The sequence below is a fragment of the Xenopus laevis genome, chromosome 3S (assembly GCF_017654675.1).
Source record: "Xenopus laevis strain J_2021 chromosome 3S, Xenopus_laevis_v10.1, whole genome shotgun sequence".
Taxonomy (NCBI): Eukaryota; Metazoa; Chordata; class Amphibia; order Anura; family Pipidae; genus Xenopus; species Xenopus laevis.
Genome location: NC_054376.1, coordinates 60610617 through 60630255, shown reverse-complemented (window position 1 = coordinate 60630255; position 19639 = coordinate 60610617). Strand labels below are relative to the sequence as shown.

Below are 19639 nucleotides of genomic sequence, written 5' to 3'. Positions count from 1 at the left end.
AAGGCACTGGCAGCTCCTCCTGACTGATATATAAACGAAGAGCAACCTTCTTTTTACAGCAAAGCCTGGAAGAGTTGTAACTGATCCTCTTCAGTTCCTATAGTTTGTCATTTGTGCTGCTCATAGACAGTTCAGTTAGAAATTTATCTTTGAGTTCATACAGTCTCTGGTCAGACTTACATGGGAATAGAGCTGTATCATTCAAAGATTTCACTATATTCCGAATTGCAATCCTTATTTGGAAATAAGGTCATCCTTTTGGGCTATGGGGTCACACAGAACATCAGTAAGATGATTGCAGTGTTGAAGCCAAATGCCAGAACCTATGCAGGACCTAAGCCACCTCATCTTTGCCCACCAACACTATGTATGATTAGCTTGTGACTGCTTCTCATGGATGTTGCAATAAGAGACAATAGCTTAGAACATTATAGACTAAAGTTTACTTACAGAGTTGTCTAATTTGTGTTCCTTTGCCTCAGGTTCTTATCTTTGTGGTTGTTTGTAGAGTTGCTCTTCCTTAACAAAGGAAATATAATAATTTAGTATTTACAAATTATATACACACATACACACACTGTATTTACAAATAAAGTAGAACACCCATTTTACATGTTTTCAGGGGACCAGAACTACTCTGCAAGTAGTTCTGGTCCCCTTCACCACTGGTTTGGTGAAGTAGCCACATGACTGGATATTTCACTGACATATCCACCTTGAGGTGGCCAATATCAAGCTGGTCCCATAGTTTGGCCCTCAGGTCACTAATCAGATCATAATTGGCAATATGATGGCGTCTGATTGAAAACTGCAAAACACAGACCCAGACCAGACATTGGTTGGGTTGGCGAGGCATAGGGCCCCATACAGGGCAGATAAGACACTGAATTGCCAGCTTAAATGTGCCTGTGTATGGCCACCTTTTCACCTACATCTTACCTGCAACTACAGTTGAGTTCCCTTTATGACCAATACTCCTCATTGAGGGTACCGTTAACAACTTGACGATTTTTACCAAGTAACAGTGCTAATTGACACACTAAATATGGAAAAAGGTATTCCTGAACTAGAGACAGCACAGCGATATGGAGGAAGGGTCTATCTTGTGTTTTCTGAAAAGGAATCATGAACCAGCTCTTGTATGTTTTGACATATTGACAGATTAATACATCGGGCAAGGTCTACATAATCCAAATAATGTTCCACCCTTCTAGCTAGAGTTTTACCAATATCCTGTTTCCAGCCCAAGAGAAAGAACTATGCGAAGATTCCTATGAACAAGAGTTTGGATGTTTATTACAAATTATTTGAGACATAAAATGATGACATTGTGAAGTTTGTTTAATTACCTGATCTAAATATTGGTGTTGTTATAGTTTGACTATATCTCCCTGAGTAACAATTTGCCAGCATTACTACTCATGCAGCACTACATCATTTGTATTTGCACCAAACCTGTCACTGCGCCAGCCCAGTGATGTGGAGAGCACGCTGGCTTGGAAGAGGTACAATAGGCTGAAGTACCAATGTAAACAGTACTCCAGTCTATGCAAGCACCAATGTCAGACAAGTGTTTCTCTACACTCAGACAATTCAGAGTGTCGAATGGGGGGAAAACACTGCTGGGCAGTACGTTTTGTTCATGTCAAAATTTATGGACAAGTTTGGCACAAACAGAGGAGAGGGCACAGTACTGAGTAGTAACATCAACTTACTTTATAGTTATAGGATAGTGTCAGTATCACTTTCATGTTGTAATTAGATCTTCCTTGATACTTTATGCAGTACAGCTGTTGTCTTGTACTCTCTCTAATACACATGTCATGTGCCTAGGAGATGCATGTTGCTTCTTTTAGTCCTTTAGCCTTCCCATGGTAAAAGTAGAAAGATCTAGTCACATCCAGACAAACTAAAAAACATGCCACTGAGCAAGAGTTGTAAGAATGTGACCAAAGCACAACTGCATTTTTAGTGCTATACAGATATGGAGCTCCAAAAGGAAAAAACGTATAGGACCCCTCCATTGATCACACCTATTGCCATTCCCTGCTCATATCAGAGAACTGTACACAGAGCAGTCACATGGAGCTAGCCAAATCCTAAATAGAATAGAATACTGTTTGTCTGTGTGAGTGACAGTGAGTGGGGAAGTTGTTGCTGAATGTAATGAATTACATGAACAGTTTGACATTGGCTTATGGAGGAATATGGCATCACGAGTAAACATAAGGGAATATAAAGCATGAAATAGAAATAAGGATGATATAGGCACTAAAGACAAAATTAGATTGTAGTAAGCAAAATGCATGAATTCTTAATGTATAAAGGACACACACACATCCTAATTTTGGAGATAATCAATACTAAAACAAATATCCTTGTGTTATTTTAGCCTATGATTATTTTGATCATGCTACTTACCTTTTAAATGAAGAAACTGTACAGAAAAGGATAAACATGTTAAAATAAAAGCACAAAATGTAAGAGCAAGAAGGATTTACTTACATTGGTCCAGCTGGTTCATCATCTGCAGACAACCAATCCAAAAGACAGAAAACAGGGAGAAAAGAAATAGGAGAGAGTCAGTACTGGAATTATTACAGAGAGGTTTATACTGGGACAAGTGGAACACACTCAGTAAATCATAGAGGCGTCATGGTCAAATCTTATCAAATGATTGTTTGTCACTAAGAATGACGCTTTGTATCGGCCATGAAGGACTGCAACTGTAGCGGACAGACTGCTTTGGTTTATTTAAACCATCATGTCCCCTAGTTCCAGTGGTTCATTCTCAGAAGATTCATGACAAGACAAACCCAACATTTCAGTTGTAAAATCCTGCTGCTTGTTTTCTTGGAGGGGGTTATAATGACCGTAGAATATACACTTGTCTAATGTCTAATCCTTCAATCTACACTTACAGTGCGGACAACGAATCTTCTCTAGGAAAAAGTGTTATTTGGCTACAAAAATACCACCTTCAGAGGGGTAAGTATATGCGTTGGGTTCTACTGATATAAACCATGCCACAAGCTCTTCCCCGTCAGACTTCAGCCACTTAAAGAATAAGGCATCAGAATTAGTAACTTATGGCAGTGCTATCCAACTCAATGCAAATATTTGATATTTCGACATTTTGTCACTTATAATGACCAGGCTGGAGAGCACTGAATTGTAGCATTCGTGTTGCACTTATCAGTTAAACCAGCTGTAAATAACTGCCTTTGCATCTGACGGAGAACACTTAAGTATTATGTCTTGTTGTATCCTAAATGTACATCCCCTGCTGGCTGCTGTTTACTTTAGTAATTCTTTGTGCTGCTTATTGAGTTCTAATTTTCACTGAAGTCTTGAAGAAATGTACAGCAGGATTCCACAAGAAGACTAGTGCACATGAAGCAAAAAGATGGAAACAAGTCACAGTCTCTGAAACAATTATTAGCACCTGCATGAGCACAAACATGGAGTAATATGATCCCGGGATCTTTATTACTTCCTCTCTACCTGCTGACAACACATAGGCTAAGCCAACAAGAATAAACTACCTTCAGAAAACAAAAAAAAACTTGAAAACAATATGAAAAGATTCACAAAATATCAATTGTTCTCCACAGTTGGCAAAATGCATTTTAAAATAGGACAGAATAATCAGACTGAGGATGCAGGTAGGTGGCTTCTCCATGCTGTTTTATTAATGCACAGGAAAATTACAGGTACACACAGGCCTGAATGACGACAACAAATATCCTGTACACACACTCACACAAACAGGCAAAATCCAAACCATTCATTGGAAGAAAAACATTACTTCTGGAAGGTGTTAGAGTTTGCACAGGGTTGGAGCTTACACACAGCTTGCCATTGCTATTCAAATACAGCACATGGATTACAGAGATTTTATTGGCCTCAACTTGCACACAACTATTCCTACAAAATCTATTGCTTCCCCTCTATGGGTCTAAACTGAAGCAATACTGGACAGTTTGGAAAGGAGTAAATATCCTCGTTTCTTAAAACAATTCTTTCCCCTGAAACTACACGTGCCTGTATATTAATGTGCTTACTAGTTTCAGAAGACATGACAAAGTTGCTACAGCTGGACCCTCTGACAATTTTAAGGCATATAAAAGTCAAAATAAAACAACCACGGGTAAATATGAAGTGTGTGCTCATTAGAGCAATATATTTGCTGGCTTTATGCAGGTTGTTTTTTTTGGTTGTTGGGGGGAGGCTGCAGTTACATTAGAACTTGGCTATAAGTGGTTTGAAAATTACATGGAAAAGGCAAAATGACTGGCACACTGCAATCTCATTTTAAAAGGGAATACATATTGTAAGATGCACAATATATACTCAGAAAGGTAACGACTAGCTTATTCTATGCTGCAAACTATATAGTGACTAAAAGAAGACTAATTCTTCCCATAAAACAAAGGGTGTGTGCCTGGTACTCTGCTCCATCTGCATTAGAAATATCATTGGGAAAAACAAGGTCTAAAGTGCAGAAAGCAAGAATGAAACCAAAAAAAAGACTGTTACTCCTCTGGTTGGACCTCTGCAGTTAATGTGGCTAAATAAAAACCTACGGTTCTTATTCAAGTACTTTAAAAACATTAAAGGAACAGTAACCTCAACAAATGAAAGTGTTTTAAAGAAATCACAATATAATGTAGTGTTGCCCTGTTAAAATGAAAAACCTTTATTTCAACATGTTAAAAGCAAAATAATGTCTTGACGCGTTTCATATCCACGATAAGTAGTCATAGCACCTACCCTACAAACAATGCAGTGATGTCCGCTCCCTTATACTGAAGGCTTGGGGCAAAGCACCGGAGACTCCTAATTCACGTGGTGAATCTCTCTCTAAAAAGAAATGTTTTGGTGATGAAGCTGCTCTGTAGCCATGGGGGTAGCCATTCAAACACAGGATACACAGTAGATAACAGGTAAGTTCTGAAGGATCCAATTGTATACTACAGTGCTCATCTGTTATCTACTGTATATCCTGTGCCTTTTCTTCTTTTTCAGCTTGAATGGCTGCCCCCATGGCTACACAGCAGCTCAGTTCTATAAAATATTTCTGAAGCAAGCACACCAGTTGTACCAGGGCAGCACAACAGTACATTACATTTTTATTTCTTCAAAACACTTTCAATTTTGTGATGTTACGGTAATGTTCCTTTAATGATATGGTAGGGTTAAGATCTATGGGACTGTATAGGTTAACAGCCTACAAGGTAACCAGGTTTACCTTATATTACCTTTTAGAATGCTACAGATGGACTTAAGCAAAGCAGCTTTTCATTGCATCTTGATTATTTGTTTTTTTAATTAGTGTTCCTATAATGCTTATTTCTAGCTTACCATCTGGCTGTCAGGGTTTAATGTTATTGTGAATTATGTATTGTGCAATGGATAACTAATTTTCATACAACATCTGACTTCTAAACTTCTGCTGGCTATGGTAATTAAGCCCTAGCAGTCAGATCAGTTGAGCTGATGTCTGCTATCTTAAAGGAACAGCAACAGAAAAAAATAAAAGTGTTTAAAAGGAATGACAATATAATGTAGTATTGCCCTGCACTGGTAAATCTAGTGAGTTTGCTTCAGAACACTACTATAGTTTATATAAACAAGCTGCTGTGTAGTCATGGGGCAGTCATTCAAGCAAAGAAAACAGATAAGTTCTAAGGAATCCCATTATATACTACAGAGCTTATCCCTTATCTGCTGTATAACCTGTACCTATAGCTGCCCCGTGGCTACACAGCAGCTTATTTATATAAACTTCATAAGGCTATAATTTGGAAGGCGCACACCCAAGAGGTAAATGCTAAGGTGCCAATCCTATGGGGGCCGCCCAAATGAAGCCTCCTGATTTATATCAGACAAAAAAGATATAAAGATTTCACACTCAGTCAATATAAAAAGTCAAAATTTATTATATCAAACAAATTAGCAAAACGCCCTACGCGTTTCAACCACAATGGTGGTCTTCATCAGGGGAAAAACACATATCAAGTACAAAAAAGGATGAAAGATTGTATACATTGTGCAGTTTAAATACCTTTGAACCTAGCATATTTCCTCCCAACCAACCATTCATTAGCGTGTGACACCATCTCTGCCTATTGCAAGGCGATAAATAGGCGGAAGTGTCATCACGAAGTGGGGGAAGTGTTGTGCATTGGGTAGTGGTGTTGCAACGCAGTTGCGCTCCACTTGAGTATTATGCACAAACTTCCTGTTACTGCCTTGGAATTAGGCGGAGATGACATCACGACAATGAATGGTTGGTTGGGAGGAAATATGCTAGGTTCAAGGGTATTTAAACTGCACAATGTATACAATCTTTCTGCCTTTTTTGTACTTGAAATGTGTTTTGCCCTGATGAAGACCACCATTGGGGTCGAAACGCGTAGGGCGTTCTGCTAATATGTAAGTGTTTGATATAATAAATTTTGACTTTTTATTTAGACTGAGTGTCTTTGTATTTACTACAGAAACCCTACTATAGTTTATATAAATAAAAAAGATATACCAGTTTTACCAGTATAGATCAACACTACATTATATTGTCATCCTTTTATTAAAACACTCATTTTTTGGTGTTACTGTTCCTTTAATTGTAAATGTAACCTCCCTTTGCACTTCTCAGGCTCAGTTTGGAGACTGTATCATGTACTTAGGAAGGCTTTGCCTCTAAAGCTGGCCACAGATGTTGAGATTTTAAAAAGATCCGATCCTCATCGTGAGACCAAGAATTTCTCAGAACGATCGTACGAATTGACCATCAACTAAAAGACCAATTTGCCAGGAAAAAAAACCTGCAAACATAGATAGATTGCACTGGGACCGACAAAGATTTTTTGACCTTGCCGATCAATTTTCTGACAGATGTCGGCCGAAAAATCGTAAGATGTACGATCGTTCGAATCCCACTAACCGCATGATAATTTCGAAGGATTGGTCGGGCTTCCCTAAAATCGGACGTTCGGCAAGGAGAATTGTCACGTCTATGGGGAGCTTAACACAAGGATCTTTTGGTTTCTTAGTAATTTTTCTTTAGCCGCATTATGACTCATTTGTATTTGTGGTGATTTCCTGGGGTGCATTCTAGTTTTCTGCACTTCAGATGAGTTGTCTTTCATTGTGACAAGCACATATACATTTGGATAGCTCTGAAGCCTCAATTGCTTTTAAGATAATAAATAACTGTATTTAGCAATAGTTCATGTAAAATGGGGACTGAAGCAATCAGCACTATCACAAATTAAGAAAAACTATGCAGCAGTAAATGTATGTGTACTTTTGCCCATATTTTATACATTATTAGGAAAAGACTCGTATCAACAAAGGGCAAGATTGAAAAGCAAATCAGAACAACGTCCCCGTTTGCTCCATTCAGATAGCACAGCTTACTTATTCCTCCCAGATCTTTCAGGATTATTGCAGTTTGTTCCAGAAAAGGCAGCCATGAAATACACTGTATGCCATAGTGGTAGCAATGCTCACACATTTACCAAATTAATCTAATAATTCATTGGAGAGAATTTATTGGAAGTTTTTAAGGTAGTAAATAATAAGGTAGTAAATATTTCACAAGTACCCTTTTGGAACAAATGTTAAAGGAAAACTATACCCCCAAAATGAACACTTAAGCAACAGATAGTTCATATCATATTAAATGGCATATAAAAGAATCTTACCAAACTGGAATATATATTTAAGTAAATATTGCCCTTTTACATCTCTTGCCTTGAGCCACCATTTCGTGATGTCTCTGTGCTGCCTCAGAGATCACCTGACCAGAAATACTTCAACTCTAACTGTAACAGGAAGAAGTGTGGAAGCAAAAGACTCAACTCTGTCTGTTAATTGGCTCATGTGACCTAACATGTATGGTTTGTTGGTATGTTTGTGAATACAGTGAATCCTACGATCTCAGGGGGCGGCCCTTATTTTTTAAAATGGCAATTTTCTATTTCTGATTACCCAATGGCACATACTACTAGAAAAGTATATTATTATGAAAATGGTTTATTTACATGAAGCAGGATTTTACATATGAGCTGTTTTATGCAATATCTTTTTATAGAGACCTACATTGTTTGGGGGGTATAGTTTTCCTTTAAGTACATCAGCATGCACCAATGAGCTGTAATATCAACAATCCAAGGTTTTAGGAAACAGGCAGTTGCAAGTATTTATAAATATAATGTATATGTGCCTAGAGTAGCTTTTAAACTAGAGCAACATGAATTTGATTTCCTTCTCTACATATCGAATGACGCTATGTCAACCCTAAGCCTATTATCGTTGGCTACCATATCAATAGCACTATAAAGGCTAAGATCCTGCATTACGTGAAAAGAAATGAGAAGATAGAGGAAGCAGGGTGGAAGGGTCATAAAAACAAATTTGATTATAAAGGAAAAAAAATTGCAAACTAAAAATGAGTTGTGATACGTTGATGAGGGAGATTTCCGAGTGTTAACATCACAGTCTTGAGCAACCCCAACAACGGAAGCAAGATTAGACAAACTGGAAAAGCATGCAGAACTCGAACTTACCACCATAATATTTAGGGATTGATGCAATTGAAGGGGGGAAAAAAAAAAAGTCACAGTAACCGACAAATATCATTAGAGAAGATGCTGCCCTGGATTCCCCTCCCCCCCCTCTAAAAACATAATATAAAATAGACAAAAAAAACCCTTGGGAGGAAAGAAGCAGGCAAAAAGATCCAATCTGAGCTGCTGAGAGAGGAGACAAGCAAAATGTGAGGAGAAGAGGAAAAAATGGTGCAAGGAAGAGTAGAATACAGTGGCAATGCTAACTCTAAATAGCAGGATAGACAATGCCTACTACTGAGGAACCTTTCTATTGCCAGTGAGTGCTGTATTGCATCCTCTTCAAACTAACTACTTGTAATCTTTTTTTTTTCTGGATTTCAAACACACACACACACACACACAATGTCCATATGGCAGGACTGCCTATTAGTGGATACAAACGCAAAATATGTTAACATTATGTTATAAAACAAAAGTATTAAATAAAATTGACCACACTGTTGCAGTCTTATATAAAAGAATATAAATTGCAATAAATTACCTTGCAATCCCATGTGCTAGAATACATAGAAATGTTACGTGTCATATAAAGTAAAGCCCTTGTTTTCAAACAGATGGGATGAAGTTTAAGCCAGACCTTCACAGCTTCATGCTCAAAGCACACCACACAGGTAACCACCTTTGTATCAGTACACAACAAACAACATTTGAGAAAAGGGATCTCTATAAAGTCATCCAGTTTTTCTCTTGGAATTCATTTAAAGGAACAGTAACATAAAAAAAAAAAATGTAAGTTTTTTTAAAGGAATGACAATATAATATAATGTTGCCCTGCACTGGTACAACCAGTGTGTTTGCTTCAAAAACTCTACACTCGTTTATACAAACAAGATGTTGTGTAGCCACGGGGGCAGCCTTCAAAGCTGGAAAAGGAGAAAAGGCACAGGTTACACAGCAACAGATAACATATACGCCTTATAATGGGATTCTTCAGAACGTATCTGTTATCTACTGTGTATCCTATGCTTTAATGGCTGCCCCCATGGCTACACAGCAGCTTTTTTATATAAACTATAGTTGTGTTTTTGAAGCAAACACACCTGTTTTATCAGTGCAGGGCAACAATACATTGTAGTGTCCGTCCTTTAAAACGCTTTCATATTTTTGGTTGTTACTGTTCCTTTAACGAATACCACTATAACAAAGAAACCATATTTGTAGCGGTAAGAACATCTGCTGTTAGCATGCTTTTTAGTGAGCCGTGCACTCAGAAGAACTGGCTGCTGAAAAGCCACGTTGAGTCACTTGAATCAGTAGTGTTTGCTGCACTTAAGGTCACAATGTTGGGCTAACAGCAATGCTTTTCAAATCAAAGCATTTCAAATTGAAAGAATGGGTTGCAGGTCAACTTAAACCTATTAAAGATGCAAAGGGTAACTAGAGAAGCAGCAAGTCATAGCCAGCAGGAACAAACCTTAGTCGTGTTGGTTGGCTTGAAATGCACTGCTGTACTGAAGGATTTTGAGCAATTATACTGGAGATTAACCCTAGTGCAATTAGTAAAGCCTTGAAAGGTTTCATTGGTGGAGGAATTTGACGAGAACATTCATATTTCAAAGTGCTGTGCAAATCCTTCACATAAAGCTTATGAGTACCTGTATTTCATTACAATGCAGATTTTTATTTTTTTTTATCTGAAAATCCAAAATGGTTTAAGATTTAATAATGAACTATAATGAAAACACAGGCAGACATGTCAGCAGTGTGTTCCATGCCAACAGCAAGACGCCATTCATATCTCAGACTGGATGGGATTGTACACAGGCCTAGTGGTTAGAAACAAAAGCATGAGAACATGAACATCTGGGTGACGTTAGTCCCGGACACGAGATTTTCAAGAAGCGGAGCATTCAGGACTGGCACTTACCTTACAAACAAAGGAAGGGAAGAAACTTGAGAGGGATGTGTTAAGCCCAACAAACAATGTATTGCTTATGTTAACATAGATACAGTCTACTAAAGGCTACCTGAACATCTATCTTTTACTTGCACTCAACAGAACATTTTGCTTTTTCTGATCAATATGATTATAGTACAGTTTAGAAAAGAAATCAAGGGAGGTGACTGTGTAGATATGTAGCCCTGTATCACGCACACTAAAATGAGTTGAAAGCTGCTCAGGTTTCAGAGATATTACAGCTATTTTTTTTAATTAAGCTCTGTGGGCGGCTGCAAAACTGGGAATTATTTCCCATTTATTGCAATCGCGAAAACCCATCACATGGAAAAGCCAACAGCTGCCTGGAATCTCTGTGCCGCTAACCTTATCTGTAAACAAATGTTCACTAAAAATAAGCAGAAAATGCATTTATTTACATTCTATATGGCATTTAATTGGGATATATAAGGTGTGCCTTGTGTAAGTATGCATGTACCATGTTATGGAGCAGGACAGTATGGCATCAAGCACTCACAAATAGGTTGTTTATTACACCGAATTACTACTCAAAACAATTCCCTCTATTATTTAAATGTCCACACGAGTGAAAACACCGCCACTGTAGTTATTACAGGTACAAGCTTTAGGTGATGTTTACCTTTACAGTGTGCCAAATACACTCCTCTATTACCCCCGTTTTGGGCAATTAACTTTTAAGCTTTAATGATTATTTTGGCATTGGTAAAACACATACACAGCACTGTACATTTTAAATTGTTTTTGTGTTTGAAAATGGAAAGTTGGAGGAATCAATTCAGACATAAGGGAATAGAAACCCATCTGAAAATCCAGAAAAAAGTAGTGTATTCTGTCTCACGGTTGCCGTTTTCCTGCTTAGTCATATTTTTGTTGGAAGTAATGAATCATTTCTTCTATAGGAGTTTTGCTACAGATCTAGTTCCCTTTAATGTGATGTGTTTTTACACCTACCTGCGTTTAAAATAATAGCAGCCCAACATCACTAACCTGATCACCATTTTTGGTATAATTTATATTTCTACATGGCAAATAATTTACTAGTAGGTGTGGTAGAGTAATAGAAAACCCAACACACCAATCAGCTGCTGATTCTGTGTAATTAAACCATTAATTGAGGCTTGTTCCAAATAATAGCAGTGTGGAGTTCAATTAGTGAGGTCAATTATTCTGTGAAAAAACAGGTGCCAATTACGGCCCGTATTTAAGGAAGGAGCAAATGTTGTGCATGCTGGTTATAGTGCATTTCTCTCTGAAAATCTAAGTAAAATGGGTTGTTGTAGACATTGTTCAGAAGGACAGTGTACTTTAGAAGAGGGGAAAACATAAAGAAGTGCAGAAAATGATAGGCTGTTCAGCTAAACAATTTCAAATGCTTTAAAATGGCAACCAAAACCTGATGTGGAAGAAAATGGAAAACTAGCCAAAATGGCAAAGACTCAAAGGTCTAAAGCTATTGGCAAGAAGCCCCCACAAATTCCCATTGTTGAAAAAAGACATGTGCTGAAGACACACATTAACTGGCCTAAAGAGAAATGGCACACAATTTTGTGGACTGATGAAAGCAAGATTGTTCTTTTGGGGTCTAGGGACTGCAGACAGTTTGTCAGGCGACCCCCAAACACTGAATTGAAGCCACAGTACAGTGTGAAGACAGGGAAACATGGTGGCTCAAGTATCATGATATGGGAATGTTTCTCATACTATTGGGTTGGGCCTATTTATCACATACCAGGGATCATGGATCAGTTTCAATACATCAAAATACTTGAAGAGGTCATGTTGCCTTATGCCAAAGAGGAAATGCCCTTGAAATGGGTGTTGCAACAAGACAATGACCCCAAACACACCAGTAAATGAGCAACATCTTGATTCTAGACCAACAAGATTGACGATTGACGTTATGGAGTGACCAGCCCAATCCCTGGACCGTAATCCAATAGAAAGTTAATGGGGTGACATCAAAAATGCTGTTTCTGAGGCAAAACCAAGAAATGCAGAAGAATTGTGGAATGTAACAGGTGCCAGAAGTTGGAGGACTCCATGTAACACAGATGTGCAGCAGTTCTCAGAAACACTGGTTATACAACTAAATATTAGTTTTGTTATTCAAAGGAAAGCAAAATCTTGAAACATTTTTCAGTTTATACAGTGAATGTTTCAGCTTGTAAAGAAGAATGCAGACACTGATATTATTTGGAACAGCCTAATATTCCATTTTTTCACTTTCTGTAAAAGGATAAAACTAATTTGATAATTTTTTTGTTCATGTTTTGATTTGGAATAGAATGTGCAGTGTTCCCAATACATTAGTGTGTATGAAAATAAAAGCTATTATAAGGATTTGGAGCTTTATTCCCTTTTTTTTTTTTTTTAAACACACTGCTATTATTCTGAACACACTTGTATATGTATAATTAATCTTAAGGGAAGCCTCAGCCTTTTATGTTGGTCACTGTGCACAAGGCTGATTCAATGTCTGATGGCTTCACAGTGGTTAGCTATGCTCTGGACTTTCATTTAACAGTAGGCCAGACCATGCAGTCTGTCATTGACAAAATTGAAAATCCTCTAATGACACTGGCACACTGATTTCACATACAGTCAATCACAGATAATATCTCCAGGTTTTTCCACCAGAGAAAGAGAGCAGTCAGGGAAATGCCAGGAGTCCTAACTTATTCAGGGACCGTTCTCTTTAAACCCAAGTGATTTTTTCAGTTTTAAAAAACAAATTACAAACATCCCTTTCCCCAACTCTTACCGTCTGGCACCTCGTCCGGCCTCCTGCGCTTCTCATACACCACAATAACAACAGCCAGGATAACAATCTCTGCAACAATGCCCAAGAAGGGCCAGAGAGGTGCTAAATTACTGCGCACACGCAAAATGGTGGTGGTGTTGTCTGAGCCAATAGTGTTGGAGGCATTGCAAAGGTAAGTGCCAGGGTCATTAGTGATATCCAGATTAATGATTTTCAGCTCTGTATAGTTATCTTTGCTAGTGATAAACATGCGTCCACTTCCATTGTTAAGCTCCTGTAAAATAATAAAAGGAGAAAAATAAGCACCCTAACCAGACCAGAGACTTTATTTTTAAATGTTTACAGCTGTCAAAAAGTCAATGAACAAAGGGAAATCTTATGGATTCTAAAGCTGGGTATAATTTTATTTAAACAGAATATACATTATATTTATCAGCATTTTTGCAGTATGCATATCTCAGTGATAACTTAAATATAAGTGCACTGGGTGATGTAGTCAATTTCCAATCAAAGTGAGAGCTTTTCCCACAACCATGAAACACTAAAATGCTCCCAAATTTCCCTGTCTGCTGTTTCCAGAGACACCAATGACTAAGTACCGGAGGGTATGAAACGCATAAGGTGGGCCATGCGGGATCAGTGTGTAGTATTTTTAATGTGATTTGTAATAAAACATTTTTTTTAACTAAGAATTGAGCCTTGGGACGTATATCTTGGATATAAACATTTATAGCACATTGTGGGTGCCTTGGAACCAGGGCAAGTCCCTCTGGCTCATCCTTGATTCACAGGAATCAGTCACATCGACTCCCCATCAAGGATAGAAAACATTTGCTGTTTCCCTTGGGTCCAAGTCGGCTGATTTACAAAGCTGGGTACTAAACTCCACCAGTGCAGTTGCCTACAGCAACTACCCAGCCATTAGTGTTTAGGAGACTACTATTGACTTCTCTTTGTAAAAGTGCATATTATTTCCCACTGTGCATTTAATAGGGCACATCTGAATTTCAACTAGGAAGAGTTCATAGGATTTGTGGTGGGAGCTGACACAATGTTTTACTGTAGGAGAAACAGGTGAATTTTAATCAAGCAACACAGTATCTTGTTAAGTTCAAAGATTAAACTGATTTTCATTATGTCTAATGCTATACTAAAACCTCAGGTCAATAATAACCTGGATATATTTGGGGGGGGGGGGGGTAAATGAGTTATGTTCACAGAGCCCCCTCCCCCTGCAAAAGAATAGAACTGGCCTTCTTCAAGCTCTTATGGCCAGGACCTTACATTTTATAGTTATGCACTGAATTAGTCAAAATGGCAAGAAAACATATAAAAGGAACATTTTTCCTTTTGGATAATAGTTTGAATTTGAACAACCCCTCTCCTGCTTCATTGCATATCATTGATACAATTGCTAGCCAATCGTATTGAAGATATACAAATCATGCAGGAGAGGGAGGGCACGAGCAGCACAGATACAGTCCTGAAGCCCCTTGTTTCGTTTCCTGCACGTCTTAAGCTGGCCATAGATGTTGAGATTTTTAAAAGATCCGATCCTCATTGTGAGACCACGATTTTCTCGGAACGATCGTACGAATTTACCATCAACTAAAAAGACCAATTTACCAGGAAAATAAAGGGTCGCTGCCTGCTTGGCCCTGCAAACATAGATAGATTGCACTGGGACCAACAAAGATTTTTTGACCTGGCTGATCAATTTCCTGACAGATGTCGGCCGAAAAATCTTAAGGTGTACAATCGTTCGAATACCACTAACCGCACGATAATTTCGAAGGATTGGTCGGACTTCCCTAAAATCGGTCGTTCGGCAAGAAGAATCATCGCGTCTATGGGGAGCTTTACACTGTGTTGTTAATTGCAATAAATTCTTTGGTACCCCTTAAGAAAACACAAATATATAGAATGTCATTCACTGTATTGCTTACCGCTAGGCCTCCATCAGTTACTTTATACCACGTCCAATCTGGTGGGGGGTATCCAACACATTTGCAGAACAGCACAGCCTCTTGACCTTCATTTTTGTTTTCACTTTTTTTATGACTGCTAATCTCTGGAACAGCTTGAAAAAAAAAAAAAAAAAAGGAATTTGCATTTCTCATTTTCCTCCTACGGTCCATGACCCTATCATACTACATCATATGATGTGTCAATGTCAAGGAGCTGTTTATGCTATTGTAGGTCTGTGCTAGATTTGTTTGCAAACACTGATCATCAAATATGCTCATGGGTATATTAGAACAAAGCATCCAGCCATAAAAATTATTAAGAGACCAATGACTGGGGCGGGACATTTTGTTGAGGTGATAAAACGCACAGAAATTACACAAAAATTCCTTCTGACAAATGTATGTGTATTACACTATTTATGAGTTTTACCTCCAGTGACTTTCTGATATTGAGAGTTTTGTTGCTGCAACACAATGGTCTGTCTCATTGTATAGGCATTTTATATGATTTAGGAATTTTTAACCCCAAATAAGGATGAAGGTTAATTAATTAATATCTGGATTAGTGGAGCTAATGCCATTTCCTACCTGTGTGTGTTTTATATTCTGAACTAGGAGTAACAGAGAGTGGTAAGATGGTTTAAATACCCGTTTGCCATACTTGCTCCACACAGTTCACTGAAACCTAATAAATTATTCCAAATTCCACTGTGTACCTGACTGTGTGCTTATAATATTTTGTGTATAAGGAACTATGTATGGTTCTAGTTTTATCCAGAGTCGCACAAGCTTAAAGGGGTGGTCAAATATTTTTTCCTCTGAATATCGCCTAAATATAGAAGCATTTTTCAGTAGTTTTTACTTTTTTTGCCCCATTGTGATAATAAATGAAAATGCTTTGAAAATGACAATCGAACTGGTCATTCATCTCACCTATGTTGCTAAAGCGAAGTCACCAACCATGGAACGAATGTTAACATCAAAAATTGGTAAAATTCTTAGTAGAAAGCTAAAGAGAGCAGCAAGAATTCTATAGCACTAATTTGCATTATAATCCTCAAATGCAATAAAAGTGATTTTGGTAATAATGTTATATGTTACAATATAAAAGGCTGGTATCATTTATACACATTTCAGGAGGGCGTCCTGTCTTCCAGAACACATGAACAGACACCCATTTTCTTTCCGGTCATTTGCCTCAGATCCTAACAGATGGCTCTGCAAGCTAAACAGAACTTAACCTTTGACATTTCTTCTTGTCTTAACTTGGTTAAACTTATCTGTAATCCTCTGAGCTTCCATAACCTAACCTAGCAACAGTTTTACAATAAGTAACATCCCGGAAGTATCCATCATAGCTAACAATTCCACTATCACCCCATCTCCCCAGGCCCGGTGCCTTGGGGTTATCCTAGAGTCTGCCCTGTTCTTCACTCCTCATATCCAGTCACTTATTAAATCATGTCACTTCCACCTAAGGAACATATCCAAAATACTATCATTTATCACCCAAGATGCTGCCAAATTCTTATTCACTCTCTCTTCATATCACTTCTAAACTTCTGTAACTCTTTTAATTGGCCTTCCCTCTCCAGTCCATAATGAACACTGTCGCAAGGCTTATGCACCTGAGCAACCGCTCCTCCTCTCCCATGTCACTCCATGCCAATCCCTACACTGGCTTCCACTACCTTTCAGAAATAGATTCAAATGAATGACCCTGACATTCAAAGCAGTTCATAATTCTGCCCCACCCTACATCTCTGATCTCTATCTCTATATACTCACCCAACCGCTTCCTACGCTCCTCTACTGACCTGCTACTCAACTCTTCTCTCATTACTCCCCTCTCACACATCCACATCATACATACTTGTATATTTGCTACATACAAGTATGAGACCTATTATCCAGAATGCTCGGGACCAGGGGTTTTCAAAATAAGGAGTCTTTCCATAATTTAGATCTCCATACATTAATTCTACTAAAATGTAATTTAAATATGAATTAAAACTGGCAGTTTGCCTCCGATAAGGATTAATTATATCTTAGCTACGATTAAGTACAAGGTACTGTTTTAATATTACAGAGACAAAAACAATTAAATTATTAGCAACATCTTGGTTCCAGACCAACAAGATTGACGTTATGGAGTGGCCAGCACAATCCCTGGACCTTAATCCAATAGAAAACTTGTGGGGTGACATGAAAAATGTTGTTTCTGAGGAAAAAACTAAAAATGCAGAAGAATTGTGGAATGTAACAGGTGCCAGAAGTTGTTGGACTCCATGTAACACAGATGTGCAGCAGTTCTCAGAAACACTGGTTATACAACTAAATATTAGTTCAGTGATTCAAAGGAAAGCAAAATCTTAAAACATTTTCAGTTTATACAGTGAATGAGTTTGTAAAGAAGAATTCATACACTGCTATTTCTAAGAACAGCCTAATATTCCATTTTCTTAACTTTCTGTAAAGGAATAACACAAATTTGATAATTTTTCTTCGTTTTGATTTGGAATAGAACGTGCAGTGTTGTCAAAGCATTTGTGTGTATGAAAATAAAAGCTATTACAAAGATTTTGAGCTTTATCAACTTTTTAAAACACACTGCTATTGTTCTGAATGGCCCTTTTACAACTTTTTGCTTCAGCCCCCATTTTATGATATTCTCTGTACTGCCTCAGAGATCAGAAATACTGCAGCTCTAACTGTATAAGGAAGACATGTGGAAGCAAAAGAGAAAACTCTGTTAATTGGGTCATATGACCTAAAATGAAGTTTGGTTGTGTGCACCGTGAATCATAGGATCCTGTGGGTCGGCGCTCATTTCTTAAAATATGTGTGTGTATGTATGTATGTATGTATGTATGTATGTATGTATGTATGTATGTATGTATGTATGTATGTATGTATGTATGTATATATATATATATATATATATATATATATATATATATATAACCTGAATCAGACGCTTGCACTCTAAACCAGTCTTCCATGAACATGGGTGCTGGGTCAAAGTATTTATGTAAAGTTCAAGAGGACCCGCACACCTTGGTTAGTGAACCAAAAATTTCTTTATTTTTCAAACTTGTGCATCCAACGTTTCGACCCACATTAGGGCCTTATATATATATATATATATATATATATATATATATATATATATATATATATATATATATATATATATATATATATATATATATATATATATATATATATATATATATATATATATATATATATATATATATATATATATATATATATATTATCAAAACAGGGGGGTTGTGGGAGCACTCTAAAGGCTTTAAAGTATATATATAAGTATAATAAATGCTATTGCATATGTACCCAAATAGGGGTTATTTTGTTACAAAGTTATGATCATAAAATTGATAAGCCACCATACCACGTCAAGGTAAACCCCGAATGGCGGTCCCTAACTTGTTTTATATTTTATGTGCATTTTAGCATTACCTGTAATCAATGTCCGTTGAACGCTGTTTTTTCAGTGAGGGCTAAATAAAACAAGTTAGGGACCGCCATTCGGGGTTTACCTTGACGTGGTATGGTGGCTTATCAATTTTATGATCATAACTTTGTAACAAAATAACCCCTATTTGGGTACATATGCAATAGCATTTATTATACTTATATATACTTTAAAGCCTTTAGAGTGCTCCCACAACCCCCCTGTTTTGATATTGTATATATATATATATATATATATATATATATATATATATATATATATATATTTATTTATATATTTTTTTTTTTTTTCCAGAACACAGCAGTTTTTCAATTCTTCACAGTCCAAAGCCCAGAGAAGGCAATGTTTCTGGATCAAAGTATATGCATATATATATATATATATATATATATATATATATATATATATATATATATATATATATATATATATATATATATATATATATATATATATATATATATATATATATATATATATATATATATATATATATATATATATATATATATATTGATCCAGAAACATTGCCTTCTCTGGACTGTGAAGCATTGAATTGAAGAATTGAAAAAAACGGTTCTGAATCAAAATGTAAAAATACTTTTTGAAAACCACGCCACTCTGAGAAGGACCATCCAACTTGTTATCAGTGCACAGTTCTAGCACTTGTTATGGCATGTGAGTAAATTTGTGCACGTGGCATGTGTAGTGTGCACAGCTGGGAAGGTACCATTAATGCCGAATAAGTTATTTAGGTTTTGGAGCAACATATGCTGCCATACTGGTCAGCAATTTGGCCCTTTGTGAAATGAAAAATATAGCAAAGGATACCCCAAAATGTCAAGCAGCTGAAAA

At 37.1% G+C, this 19639-nt stretch overlaps 1 protein-coding gene across 1 annotated transcript in view; it reads right to left on the bottom strand.

The window, feature by feature from the left end:
- nptn.S (neuroplastin S homeolog) overlaps positions 1 to 19639 on the bottom strand; it is a gene marked incomplete at its 5' end in the record, with an annotated part of 40945 nt that overhangs the window by 2045 nt on the left and 19261 nt on the right. The window contains 4 exon segments of the mRNA NM_001095478.1: positions 451 to 519; positions 2506 to 2527; positions 13316 to 13589; positions 15262 to 15395. Coding sequence (NP_001088947.1) covers positions 459 to 519; positions 2506 to 2527; positions 13316 to 13589; positions 15262 to 15395 — 491 coding nt within the window. The 3' untranslated portion in view covers positions 451 to 458.